Here is a 17072-nt window from a genome sequence, read left to right on the forward strand (position 1 = left end):
ACACTGTGTAGATCTCTCATTGGGTCAACTGTCAATGTGCACTATATCTGCGATCCGGGGTTGTGTGTCAGTTAATGTCGTTATAAGTGGGTGGCTCACAAAAGAGTCTCAAGATTCACTTCAATGATAAAGAGTGACTGCTGAAGAAGAAAAAAGCAAAAGGGAGCAACTTTCACTTCCCCTCAGATCTCATTGTGCCGCTGTGTTTGGCTGTTGTGGTAAGTACTAGACCGAGGGGAATTATCTTAACCCTCTGGTGGAGTTGACAACTAAGGTGCTAATGGTGGGAACCCGGGCGCCTGGTAAGGTCACAGAGGCTGATGAATTCTGTCAGTCTGTCTGTCTGTCAGTAACCCATCGCTAGACAGAGTTTGCTTACTGGCAACTCCCAGCAACCACAGACACAGATACAGAGCAGCTCCTATGATGATTGATGTGTGTGTGTGTGTGTGTGTGTGTGTGTGTGTGTGTGTGTGTGTGTGTGTGTGTGTGTGTGTGTGTGTGTGTGTGTGTGTGTGTGTGTGTGTGTGTGTGTGGGCGCACACAGTAGTGTGTCATTGTGTGGTTTATGTGTCGGGCTGTGTGGTTGCGGGCATGGGGTGGTACAGACTGGCAGTCCTACACTAGTATAGAGCAGGTCAGGATAGACTGGTACAGCACTGTAGAACAGGCTCACAGCTCTTCCTGTATGGTTCCTCTTCGATCGGCTGACAGTAGTCTGCTCATAGCCACCTGCTGATGACTGATGGAGATGACTGACGGAGGTCATTCTGTTACATTTAAATCCACCTCCTAGCTTATGCCACTCCAGCTCAGAGCGCATTTAAACCATCTGTCATGCTCTCCAATAGTTTTTTCTTTGTTTGGCAGGTGTAGGATGTTAATTTCACCTTTATTGTCACAGCAAAATAATCCCGCAGCAACAGGATTTGAATGTTTAGTCCATAATGTTGCTTGATCGGTGGTTAGGCTATTAGCTGGCCAAAAGTAGGGTGCAATACTGTTAATATAACCGTTAATAACCGTAAATCACAAAGCTCATCTGCATTTCCACATTTCCAACAAAAGAGTGATCAAATTAAGATTCTACATCTTTACCACAACATACCGGTTTAATACTTAGACACTGAAAGCAACTAAAAGGCTTGTTGTTGTAGTGAATGGTGGGGGATGTAGCAGTAAGTGGATTGGGGGATGGATGAGTGAAAAAGGTTAAAGATTGAAGTTGTGAGGAGGGCATGCCAGGGCATGGCAGCCAATGAGATGTGGATTTTGTGGGAGTGTGAGCGTAAGCTGAGTATATTAGCGTCATGCCCAGAGGCACCCACCAGGTCACAGAGTTACTGTGTTCTGTTCACCTGGTGCTCTCTCTCTCTCTGCCTCCTTCTCTCTCTCTCTCTCTCTCTCTCTGCCTCCTTCTCTCTCTCTCTCTCTCTCTCTCTCTCTGCCTCCTTCTCTCTCTCTCTCTCTCTGCCTCCTTCTCTCTCTCTCTCTCTCTGCCTCCCTCTCTCTCTCTCTCTCTCTCTGCCTCCCTCTCTCTCTCTCTCTCTCTCCTCTCTCTCTCTCTCTCTCTCTCTCTCTCTCTCTCTCTCTCTCTCTCTCTCTCTCTCTCTCTCTCTCTCTCTCTCTCTCTCTCTCTCTCTCTCTCTCTCTCTCTCTCTCTCTCTCTCTCTCTCTCTCTCTCTCTCTCTCTCTCTCTCTCTCTCTCTCTCTCTCTCTCTCTCTCTCTCTCTCTCTCTCTCTCTAGTCTCGCGCGCTCTCTAGTCTCGCGCGCTCTCTCTATCACTCTATTTCTGTCTCTATCTCGTTGCTCAGATGAAGGTCATGTTCTATACTGTACCACATCATTCGTTTAAAAATAACCATTTATTGTCCCTGACGAAGTCTTACCCTACCACTTTCTGTTGTGTTTCTCTCTGTCCGTCTCCTGGTCGTATCTATGTACAAATGTAGGATCTTAATTTGACCAGTATTTTTGCAGCAAAATAAGTCTGCAGCAACAGGATTTGAACGTTTAGTCCATAATGTTGCTTGATCAGTGTTTAGACTATTACCTGGCCAAAATAAGGTTACATGAAAAGTGCAATACTGTTAATATAACCATGTGTTAGTGCAGGTTTTCAGTGAATTTATGTCAATCCTGAAGCTCAAATTCTCAGCAACAAAATAGGGTTTAAATTAAGATCCTACACCTGTATGTATAAATGGATTGAGGAGCTTATGGACACTAAATAAATAGCTTTCAATTCCCTTCTACATTGTGTCATACAAAGACATACAGAGACAGAGACATTACTGACACTCTGTATTGTCTATTGTTGACCTTACAGACCTTAGTCAAATAAATATGTCCGATATGTTCCAATATATGAGCTTCACATAATTAAGGCTACTTGGTCTTGTACAATTGAACCAATGACATAATGCAAACCCCAAGCGAAGGAAGTCTGCTGACTTTGCTCCAAGCGAAGAAGGTATTTGACATGTGTATTTGACCCAGATCCGCTCCCTCATGCAGCTGTTGACTCAACACAGAGCAGAATGTTTAGACCCTCAGCTCCTCCAGAGCGAAACAAACTGCCCAACTACAGCTGTCAAACACAACCAGTCCAACCGCTCTGTGGCCGTGTCAGTCAAATACATCATCTGTCTCAAAGAAGCTTCTTTCACTTTTAGTCAACTCAAACCGATGTTCTCCTCTTTTGATTGAAAACCTTCTGTACATTTTCCATGTCACTTCAAATCTGCTCACCCTACTCTCTAATATCTCTCTATTCACTCTCTCTTCAAATCTGCTCCACCCATCCCTCTTCTTTTTTCCTTCCTTCCTTCCTTCCTTCCTTCCTTCCTTCCTTCCTTCCTTCCTTCCTTCCTTCCTTCCTTCCTTCCTTCCTTCCTTCCTTCCTTCCTTCCCTCTCTCTCTCCCCCTCTTGCCTCCCCCAGGGTGTGTAAGATGGCAGTGTGGATCCAGGCCCAGCAGCTCCAGGGGGATGCGCTGCACCAGATGCAGTCTCTCTATGGACAGCACTTCCCCATCGAGGTGCGCCATTACCTGTCCCAGTGGCTCGAGGGCCAACTCTGGTGAGTGCAGCACAAAGCCCACCACTCTACCTGACAGAAAGACATGCCTCACCCGGTAACCTTCACATTCGGTTCAATCACAGTCACAGTAGTAGCAGGGACCATGGAGGTGTAGTAACCTGAGAGCAATGTATAGTAGCAAGTGTGTAAAGTCACTGTCTCTGTGTATGTGCCTGAGTGAAGGTGTGTGTGTTAGGGAATGCATAGGGGATTAATGGCTACTCTGTTCTGCATGTATGTACATACAGGATATCTCTAAGCGTTCTATATGTCCCTGTGCCAGGGATGTGATCGATCTGGAGAACCCCCAGGAGGAGTTTAAGGCCAAGCGTCTGCTAGACAGCCTGATCCAGGAGCTGCAGAACAAGGCTGAGCATCAGGTGGGAGAGGACGGCTTCCTGCTCAAGATCAAACTGGGACACTACGCCAGCCAGCTCAAGGTGAGACAGATTGAACCAGTAGACGAATCGCCACACAAAGCTAACTAGAGAAAGGTGAGACAGATGGGCAGTACCAGTATGAAGGGGTGAGATACCGCGCACACATACCCAGTGTACGTGAGCGGAGCACAGAGCCAGTGCCCTCACAAAAACCACCACACCTAACCTAACAGTGTTCATAAAGCCAGTATAAACCCAAATAAACTCACAAGGATATGATAACCTTACAGCCAACTATACCAGTTGAATCGTGTTGACTATTATTTCAATTATACTGATACCAAACTCAGCTAAATGTTAGTTATCACAGCCTCATTGGCAACCGGCCCATATCCATAAACCCTAACCCAAAGTACTCCGAAATAAAACAGTACGTGAGAACAGCCTGCTCTGGTCAGTGTGTCTATATAAAGAAAAACAAAAGGTGGACAACACTGAGCTACGGTAACCAGGCAGTGTTCCCTTTTATGATTGAGTGCTTCACTCACGGATCTCAGTGTGTTTGTCTTCACCCTTATTGACAGGGTTCAGAGGAACGAGCTGTCTCTTGTCACCTTCCACGGTGGGAGGAGGCATCTTGTCAACACAACACTGTAGGCCCACAATGCAGTCTTTCAACCCCGCATGGTGCCTTGGTGTGTGCGTGCGTGCGTGAGAGAGAGATTTAGACCTGTGTTTCCCAACTCTCGTCCTTCAGTACCCACAACAGCACAAATATTTTTTTGTAGCCCCGGACAAGCACATCTGATTCAACATGTCAATTAATCATCAAGCCTTCAATGAGTTGAATAAGGTGTTTTTGTCTGGGGCTACAATAAAATGTGTGCTTTTGGGGTTACTTGAGGAACGGAGTTTAAAGAGAGAGAGAAAAGAGAGAAGGGAAGAGAAATGTAGCCAGTGGATGTGAGACCAAGTCGTCTGCACTTGAGAGAAGGATCTCATTAGTCTAATTGGGTTTAGCTAGGCTCAGGGAGTGGGCTTTAGAGCGTTAGCATGCCGCGGCTCGGGAGCGGGCTAAATTGGTCAGTGTTGTGTGCGCGGCCGTGCTGCCAGTCAGCGGCTAACGCGGCTAACAAGCCTAACACGACAGCACATGTGGTCCTTGTCTTTCAGAGCACGTATGACCGCTGCCCTCTGGAGCTGGTGAGATGCATCAAACACATCCTGTACACGGAGCAGAGGCTAGTCCGAGAGGCCTCTAATGTGAGTATGAAGCACTCTCTCCAACTTCCCACCTACACACACACACACACACACACACACACACACACACACACACACACACACACACACACACACACACACACACACACACACACACACACACACACACACACACACACACACACACACACACACACACCCATACATACATGCACATAAACATATGGAAATACCCACATACCTTTTATAAACATTTGCAGACACCCAAACTCTATAAACACCACACAGAGATGTTTACCATAACACAACCAATTGCATGACATTATGGAAATCACAGCCATTGGGGGCCGCTTTGCTGCCACTCTGCCGACATCAAAGGCTGTGTACTCTCAATTTTCCCTCAGACATACGTAAACCTGCTAACAACCACATAAATACATAAATACACACAACGCGCACACACACACACACACACACACCTAGTCAGAAAACCTTCACAGACACAGCTCATATGTCTCGCTGAAAGATAAACGTTGAATTCCTCATTAACCAGCTGTAGGCCTGGTGGGGGGGTGGAGAAATGTGATATTTTATAACGAGGGTTATAAAACCATAAAGCCGGTGGTCCATAAAACATCTGAATATCAATAAACCCAGTGTTAAATTGATTTCCAGTCCTGCCAGGCTTCTCCTATCGCAGGATTGCATTCCCACCTGTTTATTCAGACTGTCTTCACAGTGCTCACGTCCCCAGCCTTAACAAGCGATAGGCTGTGTGCCCACGATAAGGAAATGCATTTCCCTCTGCACGGTCTCACATGTTCAGTCAGTGGTGATCACTGCTGGTTATGGTCGTTAGGGATTACTGTGGAATAACACAAGCAGGGGTCATTGAGGTTGTGTTAAAGAGGCAATTTCAGGTTCAGTCAGTTTGTGTGTCTTTCTGCTCCATGGAATGATGATGAAATGCTCAACACCACACTAGCTAGTTCCTGCAAATCATCTCAAAGCCAGCGTTGTTTCCCGGCCCAGCCCTGTCACCTCTCTCTCCTCCCTCTGATTGGCAGTCGAGCTCCCCAGTGGGCGGGATGATGGACAGCATGTCCCAGAAGTACCAGCAGATCAACCAGGCATTCGAGGAGCTGCGCCTGCTGACCCAAGACACAGAGAACGACCTGAGAAAGCTCCAGCACAACCAGGAGTACTTCATCATCCAGTACCAGGAGAGCCTCCGCATCCAGGGTGAGTCAGCCTTGCCCTGGTCCCCCTCCTAGTCACAACACCCTGGGTCATCAACCCCAACAGCCCTCACCTTTTTAGGGCAGAATGACGCGTGGGTTTGTAGGCGTGTGTGTGTGTGTGTGTGTGTGGGGTCTGCAAAGTAAAAGACAAGTGTGTTTATGTGAGATTTGCTGACCTCTCCCTCTCCCTCTCCCTCTCCCTCTCCCTCTCCCTCTCCCTCTCCCTCTCCCTCTCCCTCTCTTCGCCTACATGCAGCCCAGTTGACCAGCCTGGCCACACTGCCCCCTGCTGACAGACAGCTGAGGGAGCCCACATTACTGAGCAAAAGAGCCACCGTGGAGGCCTGGCTCACCCGGGAGGCCAACACATTACAGAAATACAGACTGGTACACTACTTTTTATACTGCATGCACACACATGTACTGAAACACGCACACACACATGTACACACTGGAATGAAGGCGCCAGAGGGGATGGCTGCCGTTTTATTGGTTATTATCCAACCGTGCTGTTTTGTTTGTTTTTTTCGCATTGTTTGTAACATATTTTGTATATAATGTTGCTGCTACCGTCTCTTAGGACCAAAAAGAGCTTCTGGAAATCAGAACAGCGATTACTCACCTCGAATTGGATGGAAGAATTTTTCTTTAATGAGTCAGACGGGAAGGATATACTCCGAACACCCGAACAGGCCCTCATCCCCGTCATTCACTGGAGAAAGAAACGGCGATTTTGCGGAAAGAGATTGGGGAGGATTGTGAGAATCAGGTGACAAGTGGCTAATCTGCCTTTGCCATGAGTACTGTTAGCTAACGTTCAATCACTGGAAAATAAATGGGACGAACTGAAAGCTCGTATATCCTACCAACGGGAAATTAAAAACTGTAATATCCTATGTTTCACCGAGTCGTGGCTGAACGACGATATTAATAACATACAGCTGGCGGGTTATACACTCTATCGGCAGGATAAAACAGCAGCCTCTGGTAAGACACGGGGCGGGAGCATATTTGTGAACAACAGCTGGTGCACTATATCTCAAGGTTTTTCTCGCCTGAGGTATCTCTTGATTAGCTATCTACCTAGTGAGTTTTCATCTGTATTTTTCGTAGCTGTCTATATACCACCACAGACCGATACTGGCACTGAAACCACACTCAATGAGCTGTATACCTCCATAAGCAAACAGGGAAACGCTCATCCAGAGGCGGCGCTCCTACTGGCCGGGGACTTTAATGCAGGGAAACTTAAGTCAGTCTTACCTCATTTCTATCAGCAGGTTAAATGTGCAACCAGAGGGGAAAAACTCTAGACCATCTTTACTCCACACACAGCTCTCCCTCGCCTGGGAGGGAGGAGTACACCACATCAGTCACTGGCTTCATCAATAAGTGCATAGATGATGTCGTCCCCACAGTGACTATACGTACATACCCCTACCAGAAGCCATAGATTACAGGTAACATTCGCACTGCGCTAAAGGGTAGAGCTGCCGCTTTCAAGGAGCGGGACTCTAACCCGGAAGCTTATAAGAAATCCCGCTATGCCCTCCGACAAACCATCAAACAGGCAAAGCATCAATACAGGACTAAGATCAAATCGTACTACACCAGCTCCGACGCTCGTCGGATGTGGTAGGGCTTGTAAACTATTACAGACTACAAAGGGAAGCACAGGCAAGTAACACTGAAACATGCATGAGAGCATCAGCTGTTCCGGACGACTGTGTGATCACGCTCTCCGCAGCCGATGTGAGTGAGACCTTTAAACAGGTCAACATTCACAAGGTCGCAGGGCCAGACAGATTACCAGGACGTGTACTCCGAGCATGCGCTGACCAACTGGCAAGTGTCTTCACTGACATTTTCAACCTCTCCCTGTCTGAGTCTATAATACCAACATGTTTCAAGCAGACCACCATAGTCCCTGTGCCCAAGAACACTAAAGTAACACTCACGTCTGTAGCCATGAAATGCTTTGAAAGGCTGGTCATGGCTCACATCAACACCATTATCCCAGAAACCCTAGAACCACTCCAATTTGCATACCGCCCCAACAGATCCACAGATGATGCAATCTCTATTGCACTCCACACTGCCCTTTTACACTTGGACAAAAGTAACACCTAAAGGAACACCTATGTGAGAATGCTATTCATTGACTACAGCTCAGCGTTCAACACCACAGTGCCCTCAAAGGGCATCACTAAGCTAAGGACCCTGGGACTAAACACCTCCCTCTGCAACTGGATCCTGGACATCCTCACGGGCCGCCCCCAGGTGGTAAGGGTAGGTAACAACACATCCGCCACGCTGATCCTCAACACGGGGGCCGCTCAGGGGTGCGTGCTCAGTCCCCTCCTATACTCCCTGTTCACTCATGACTGCACGGCCAGGCACGACTCCAACACCATCATTAAGTTTGCCGATGACACAACAGTGGTAGGCCTGATCACCAACAACGATGAGACAGCCTATAGGGAGGAGATAAGAGACCTGACCATGTGGTACAAGGACAACAGCCTCTTCCTCAACATGATCAAGACAAAGGAGATGATTGTGGACGACAGGAAAAGGAGGACCAAGCATGTCCCCATTCTCATCGACGGGGCTGGAGTAGAGCAGGTTGAGAGCTTCAAGTTCCTTGGTGTCCACATCACCAACAAATAACATGGTCCAAGCACACCAAGACTGTCATGAAAAGGGCACGACAAAACCTATTCCCCCGAAGAAGACTAAAAAGATTTGGCATGGGTCCTCAGATCCTCAAAAGGTTTTACAGCTGCACCTTCGAGAGTGCTCGTCCTCGGACCGCAAGGCACTACAGAGGGTAGTGCGTACTGTCCAGTACATCACCGGGGCCAAGCTTCCTGACATCCAGGACCTCTATACCAGGCGGTGTCAGAGGAAGGCCCTAAAAATTGTCAAAGACTCCAGCCACCCTCGTCATAGACTGTTCTCTCTGCTACCGCACGGCAAGCGGTACCTGGAGCGCCAAACCTAGGTCCAAGAGGCTTCTAAACAGCTTCTACCCCCAAGCCATAAGACTCCTGAACATCTAATCAAATGGCTACCCATACTATTTGCATTGCCCCCTCCCCCCTCTTCTATGCTGCTGCTAATCTCTGCTGTTTTCAATCAAGATCTCAGCGATCAATGCCTCATTGCCTGCATCCGTAATGGGTCTGCGGTCAAACGACCACCCCTCATCACTGTCAAACGCTCCCTAAAACACTTCAGCGAGCAGGCCTTTCTAATCGACCTGGCCCGGGTATCCTGGAAGGATATTGACCTCATCCCGTCAGTAGAGGATGCCTGGGTATTCTTTAAAAGTGCCTTCCTCACCATCTTAAATAATCATGCCCCATTCAGAAAAAATTGAACCAGGAACAGATATAGCCCTTAGTTCTCTCCAGACCTGACTGCCCTTGACCAGCTCAAAAACATCCTGTGGCTTTTTCCATTAGCATCGAATAGCCCCCGTGATATGAAACTTTTCAGGGAAGTTAGGAACCAATATACACAGGCAGTTAGGAATGCTAAGGCTAGCTTTTTCAAGCAGAAATTTGCATCCTGTAGCACAAACTCCAAAAAGTTCTGGGACACTGCAAAGTCCATGGAGAATAAGAGCACCTCCTCCCAGCTGCCCACTGCACTGAGGCTAGGAAACACTGTCACCACCGATAAATCCACTATAATTGAGAATTTCAATAAGCATTTTTCTACGGCTGGCCATGCTTTCCACCTGGCTACCCCTACCCCGATCAACAGCCCTCCACTCCCCACAGCAACTCTCCCAAGCCTCCCCAATTTCTTCTTCACCCAAGTCCAGATAGCTGATGTTCTGAAAGAGCTGCAAAATCTGGACCCCTACAAATCAGCCGGGCTAGACAATCTGGACTCTCTCTTTCTAAAATTATCTGCCGAAATTGTTGCAACCCCTATCACCAGCCTGTTCAACCTTTGTTTCGTATTGTCTGAGATTCCCAAACTATTGTCTGAGATTCCCAAACCCAAACTGCTATAGACCTATATCTATCCTACCCTGCCTTTCTCAGGTCTTCAAAAGCCAAGTTAACAAACAGATTACCGACCATTTCAAATCCCACCGTACCTTCTCAGCTATGCAATCTGGTTTCAGAGCTGGTCATGGGTGCACCTGAGCCACGCTCAAGGTCCTAAAGGTCCTAAACAACAAACAAACATAACCGCTATCAATAAGAGACATTACTGTGCAGCTGTATTCATCGACTTGGCCAAGGCTTTCGACTCTGTCAATCACCACATTCTCATCGGCAGACTCAACAGCTTTGGTTTCTCAAATGATTTCCTCGCCTGGTTCACCAACTACTTCTCTGATAGAGTTCAGTGTGTCAAATCGGAGGGCCTGTTGTCCGGGCCTCTGGCAGTCTCTATGGCGGTGCCACAGGGTTCAATTCTCGGGCCGACTCTCTTCTCTGTATACATCAATGTCTACGCAGACGACACCATTCTGTATACCTCTGGCCCTTCTTTGGACACTGTGTTAACTAACCTCCAGAAGAGCTTCAATGCCATACAACTCTCCTTCCGTGGCCTCCAACTGCTCTTAAATGCAAGTAAAACTAAATGCATGCTCTTCAACCGATCGCTGCCCACACCTGCCTGCCCGTCCAGCATCACTACTCTGGACGGATCTGACTTAGAATATGTGGACAACTACAAATACTTAGGTGTCTGGTTAGACTGTAAACTCTTCTTCCAGACTCACATTACGCATCTCCAATCCAAAATTAAATCTAGAATCGTCTTTCTATTTCGCAACAAAGCATCCTTCACTCATGCTGACAAACATACCCTCGTAAAACTGACCATCCTACCGATCCTCGTCCTCAACAAATTGGATGCAGTCTATCACAGTGCCATTCGTTTTGTCACCAAAGCCCCATATACTACCCACTACTGCGACTTGTACTTCTCGTTGGCTGGCCCTCGCTTCATACTCGTCGCCAAACCCACTGGCTCCAGGTCATCTATAAGTCTTTGCTAGGTAACACCCAGCCTTATCTCAGCTCACTGGTCACCATAGAAGCACCCACCCGTAGCAAGCGCTCCAGCAGGTATATTTCACTGGTCATCCCCAAAGCCAATTCCTCCTTTGGTCGTCTTTCCTTCCAGTTCTCTGCTGCCAATGACTGGAACGAACTCCAAAAATCACTGAAGCTGGAGACTCATATCTCCCTCACTAGCTTTAAGCACCAGCTGTCAGAGCAGCTCACAGATCACTGCACCTGTACATAGCCCATCTGTAAATAGCCCATCCAACTACCTCATCCCCATACTGTGTTTATTTATTTATCTTGCTCCTTTGCACCCCAGTATCTCTACTTGCACATTCATATGTACATACCATTCCAGTGTTTAATTGCAATATTTTAATTACTTTGCCACTATGGCCTATTTATCACCTTACCTCCCTTATCCTACCTAATTTGCATGTTCTGTATATCATTTGCACACATTGTATATAGACTTTTTCTACTGTATTATTGACTGTATGTTTGTTTATTCCATGTGTAACTCTGTGTTGTTGTATGTGTCGAACTGCTTTGCTTTATCTTGGCCAGGTCGCAGTTGTAAATGAGAACTTGTTCTCAACTGGCCTACCTGGTTAAATAAAGGTTAAATAAAAAAATAAAAAAATATCTATACATAGTCACTATAATAACTCTACCTACATGTACATATTACCTCAATTACCCCGATACCGGTGCCCCCGCACATTGACTCTGTACAGGTACCCCCTGTATATAGCCCCGCTATTGTTATTTACCTCTGCTCTTTAATTACTTGTTATTCTTATCTTTTACTTTATTTAGGTACATTCTTAAAACTGCATTGTTGGTTAAGGTCTTGTAAGTAAGCAATTCACTGTAAGGTTGTATTTTGCGCATGTGACAAATACAGTTTGATTTGATTTGACATTACATGATTACAAACTGGAAGTGAACTGCAGTAGGATTATATGTGTCATTATGTAAAGCCATGAAGACAGGAGAGGAAATGTAGGCTCAGAACTCTGGAGGGATCTCATGCCTTCAGGGTATAAAAGCTGGGGATGTATATTGATTGGAGAAAATGTATTACGTGTAATATATTGTCACCTTCTTATCGGTGTGTGTGTGTGTGTGTGTGTGTGTGTGTGTGTGTGTGTGTGTGTGTGTGTGTGTGTGTGTGTGTGTGTGTGTGTGTGTGTGTGTGTGTGTGTGTGTGTGTGTGTGTGTGTGTGTGTGTGTGTGTGTGTGTGTGTGTGTGTGTGTGTGTGTGTGTGTGTGTGTGTGTGCGTGCTTAGGACCTGGCAGAGAAGCACCAGAAGAGCCTGCAGCTGCTGAGGAAGCAGCAGACCATCATCCTGGATGACGAGCTGATCCACTGGAAGAGACGGCAACAGCTGGCCGGCAACGGGGGTCCTCCGGAGGGGGGGCTGGACATCCTGCAGTCCTGGTGAGACCCCCTCTATCACCCTCTACCCCTAACAGAGATCACATGTGTCTAGGATTGATCAAAGGGTAGTGGCCACCCAGTTAACAAGCTAACTACTGGATACTGCTGGGTTTATATAGGGTGTAGTTGGGAAGATGACTGTAGTCTAGGTTGAAGATGACAAATGTTAAGACAACAGGATTCTAATATCCCATAACTCTTTGCAACAATGGGGAATAATTCAAAACAATGGGACTAGCAATGTGAGCGAAAATGACTGGAAGTGAATGTTTTTTTTAATTTATAATTTTTATTTGATTTGATTGAAAATCCAAAACATACAATATACAAAATGACCTCCAGCAGGCCACAAATGTGCATGTGTCAGCATATGGTCTCACAAGGGCTCTGAGGATCTCATCTCGGTACCTAATGGCAGTCAGGCTACCTCTGGCGAGCACATGGAGGGCTGTGCGGCCCCACAAAGAAATGCCACCCCACACCATGACTGACCCACCGCCAAACCGATCATGCTGGAGGATGTTGCAGGCAGCAGAACGTTCTCCACGGCGTCTCCAGACTCTGTCACGTCTGTCACATGTGCTCATGTGCTCAGTGTGAACCTGCTTTCATCTGTGAAGAGCACAGGGCGCCAGTGGCGAATTTGCCAATCTTGGTGTTTTCTGGTAAATGCCAAACGTCCTGCACGGTGTTGGGCTGTAAGCACAACCCCCACCTGTGGACGTCGGCCCCTCATACCACCCTCATGGAGTCTGTTTCTGACCGTTTGAGCAGACACATGCACATTTGTGGCCTGCTGGAGGTCATTTTGCAGGGCTCTGGCAGTGCTCCTCCTGCTCAAAGGCGGAGGTAGCGGTCCTGCTGCTGGGTTGTTGCCCTCCTACGGCCTCCTCCAAATCTCCTGATGTACTGGCCTGTCTCCTGGTAGCGCCTCCATGCTCTGGACACTACGCTGACAGACACAGCAAAACTTTTTGCCACAGCTCGCATTGATGTGCCATCCTGGATGAGCTGCACTTCCTGAGCCACTTGTGTGGGTTGTAGACTCCGTCTCATGCTACCACTAGAGTGAGAGCACCGCCAGCATTCAAAGTGACCAAAACATCAGCCAGGAAGCATAGGAACTGAGAAGTGGTCTGTGGTCACCACCTGCAAAAGCACTCCTTTATTGGGGGTGTCTTGCTAATTGCCTATAATTTCCACCTTTTGTCTATTCCATTTGCACAACAGCATGTGAAATTTATTGTCAATCAGCGTTGCTTCCTAAGTGGACAGTTTGATTTCACAGAAGTGTGATTGACTTGGAGTTACATTGTGTTGTTTAAGTGTTCCCTTTATTTTTTTGAGCAGTGTATTAGTAATTGACTGACCCAGTCTCTCCAGATCTCCTATACTATTTAGCAGGCTACCTGAGGACAATACCAAAATAAATGGTCTATTGATTCTGTATCCTCACAACAAAATCTGCAGAGCTTCAATGATTTTATGCCCCAAATATTCAATATTTTGTTGGTAGCAAGAATTCTATATAATAAATGTAGCTGAAAAGCACGGAGTCTTGAATCTTGCGGAATTTTATATATCAACTCATACACCCAGTACCATGGAATCGATACATCAAAAATCTCTTCCCAACTATTTTGCAATCTGTATGGCACAGTTGTCAACATTCTGGTCCTCAAATTAACCTGGTATACTTTCCTATTCATGCTATTTTTATTGCTCCACCACTTTTGATCCTTTATATTGGGCAGACAGGCAAGTTCCCTACCTCCTCCCTCTGCCACCCGCCTCCTCCATTTTGGGGTAATGCTGTAATCAATTGGTTGTACTCTTGGATTAAGCAGACCTACCAACTGGTAGGCCAGTTGAGAACAAGTTCTCATTTACAACTGCGACCTGGCCAAGATAAATAAAAAAATTAAATAAAAAAAAACACTGCTTTGCTTTATGTGACACAAACAACAACACAGAGTTACACATAGAATAAACAAACATACAGTCAATAACACAATAGAACAATCTATATACAGTGTGTGCAAATGAGGTAAGATTAAGGAGGAACGGTAATAAATAGGCCGTAGTGGCGAAGTAATTACAATTTAGCAATTAAACACTGGAGTGATGGATGTGCAGAAGATGAATGCGCAAGTAGAGGTACTGGGGTGCAAAGGAGCAAAATAAATAAATAACAATATGTGGATGAGGTAGCTGGATGGGCTATTTACAGATTGTCTATGTACAGGTACAATAACGACATAACTCCACCATTCCAATTTACAATATCATTTAAGAACAAAATACTATTTTCAAACATCTTTCCCATAAATACAGGTATTTTCTTAACCAGCACATTTGAGTTCAGCCATAATATTTGTTGTAATATTTTTTCTATCTTTTCAGGGGATGAAATTGAAATTGTAGCCAGCTCTGCAATGCTTGTTTGAAAAAGAGAGATACTTTGAAAAAAGTATAATTTTCAATTAATCGAAAATGAGAAATGGAAATCTGCACAAAGGCAAAAAGACAATTTTTAAACAATGGATGAGCTTATTTTAGTAATCTGCTTGACAACCATTTAGTGTTCAAGTAAAACCTTTGAATAAGTGAAGCTTTTAGAGAGTGGTTTAGTGCTTTTATATTTAATAATCTCAACCTACCCAATTTATATTCATTATATAAATAGGCACGCTATATTTTGTCTGGTTTAGCGTCCCAGATAAAGCGGAAAAATGTATTTATTTATTTATTTATTTGTATCTCATTTTCTCCCCAATTTTCGTGATATCCAATCGCTAGTAATTACTACCTTGTCTCATCGCTACAACTCCCGTACGGGCTCTGGAGAGACGAAGGTCGAAAGCCATGCGTCCTCCGAAGCACAACCCAACCAGCCGTACTGCTTCTTAACACAGCGCGCCTCCAACCCGGAAGCCAACCGCACCAATGTGTCGGAGGAAACACCGTGTACCTGGCCCCCTTGGTTGGCGCGCACTGCGCCCAGCCCGCCACAGGAGTCGCTGGAGCGCGATGAGACAAGGATATCCCTACCGGCCAAACCCTCCCTACCCCGGACGACGCTATGCCAATTGTGCGTCGCCCCACGGACCTCCCGGTCGCGGCCGGCTGCGACAGAGCCTGGGCGCGAACCCAGAGACTCTGGTAGCGCAGTTAGCACTGCGATGCAGTGCCCTAGACCACTGCCCCACCCAGGAGGCCCAAAGCGAAATATTTTTTGCTCATATGATTTGAAAAACGAATCATCAGGAGTAGGCAGCGCCATAAGTAAGTGAGAAAACTGAGATATGAATAAGAAGTTAATCAGAGCAATTTTTACATAAATAGACAGGTATTTACCTCTCCGTGGTTGCAGGATCTTATCTTTTTTTTTAAAGTTATCTATTGAAATTCATTGTGGAGAGCTTATTTATATATTTTGTGACATGAATACCGAGTATGTCTACTTCACCATCAGCCCATTTTATAGGTAAACTGCATGGTAATGTAAAACTTGTATTTTTAAAGATCCAATACGTAATATTATACACTTATCATAAATATGTTTTCATCCATAGTGTACAGAAAAGTTATCTAGATCTTCAATGAGACGTTGCAGGGATCTAACTTGTGGACTTAATATAAAACTTGAGTTATCGACATACATGGACACCTTTGTTTTTAAGCCTTGGATTTCTAATCCTCTAATGTTGTTATAACCACTCATTTCAGCTCTAAATATGCACATTTTCGAACAAAACATAAGTATATGTATAACCTGATGTTATAGGACTGTCATCTGATGAAGATTTATGAAGGTTAGTGAAAATGAATATCTTTTGCTGGTTTATTCCCTATCGCTAACGTGCCTATTGCTATCGCTAACGTGCCTTGATGAATGAATGCGGTAGTGTGGTAGGCTATTGTAGTAAGCTAATATAATGCTATATTGTGTTTTCGCTGTAAAACACTTAAAAAATCTGAAATATTGGCTGGATTCACAAGATGTTTGTCTTTAATTTGCTGTACACCATCGATTTTTCAGAAATGTTTTATGATGAGTATTTAGGTATTTGACGTTGGTGTCTGTAATTACTCTGGCTGCTTCGGTTCTATCTCTGACGGTAGCTGTGATGGTAGCTGCAATGTAAAACTGATTTATACCTCAAATATGCACATTTTTCGAACAAAACATAGATTTATTGTATGACATGTTATAAGACTGTCATCTGATGAAGTTGTTTCTTGGTTAGTTTGGTTGGTTCTTGGTTAGTTAGGTTGGCTTTGTGCATGCTACCTGTGCTGTGAAAAATGTCTGTCCTTTTTTGTATTTGGTGGTGAGCTAACATAAATATATGTGGTGTTTTCGCTGTAAAACATTTTAAAAATCGGACATGTTGACTGGATTCACAATATGTGTATCTTTCATTTGCTGTATTGGACTTGTTAATGTGTGAAAGTTAAATATTTCTAAAAAATATCTTTTGAATTTCGCGCTCTGCCTTTTCAGTGGAATGTGGGAGGAGTTCCGCTAGCGGAACGCCGTAGCCAGACAGGTTAAACGTATCCCAAGCAATAAGGGGATTTTCTGAACCTATATTTTACTGGAAAAATTCAGTTATAAATTATTTTGTCTTAGTTAAAAATAAGTTGTCCTCCAGTAAAC

General features: G+C 45.4%; 1 protein-coding gene across 3 annotated transcripts in view; it reads left to right on the top strand.

The window, feature by feature from the left end:
* The window catches only part of LOC129832971 (signal transducer and activator of transcription 5B-like), a 113969-nt gene that overhangs the window by 78456 nt on the left and 18441 nt on the right, over positions 1 to 17072 (top strand). For all 3 annotated transcript variants that reach the window (XM_055897141.1, XM_055897142.1, XM_055897143.1), the window contains exons 3-8: positions 2944 to 3081; positions 3365 to 3521; positions 4635 to 4724; positions 5753 to 5927; positions 6183 to 6313; positions 12258 to 12409. In XM_055897141.1, coding sequence (XP_055753116.1) covers positions 2944 to 3081; positions 3365 to 3521; positions 4635 to 4724; positions 5753 to 5927; positions 6183 to 6313; positions 12258 to 12409 — 843 coding nt within the window. The remainder of the gene's footprint in view (positions 1 to 2943; positions 3082 to 3364; positions 3522 to 4634; positions 4725 to 5752; positions 5928 to 6182; positions 6314 to 12257; positions 12410 to 17072) is intronic.

This window comes from Salvelinus fontinalis, chromosome 34 (genome assembly GCF_029448725.1).
Source record: "Salvelinus fontinalis isolate EN_2023a chromosome 34, ASM2944872v1, whole genome shotgun sequence".
In the NCBI taxonomy this organism is placed as follows: Eukaryota; Metazoa; Chordata; class Actinopteri; order Salmoniformes; family Salmonidae; genus Salvelinus; species Salvelinus fontinalis.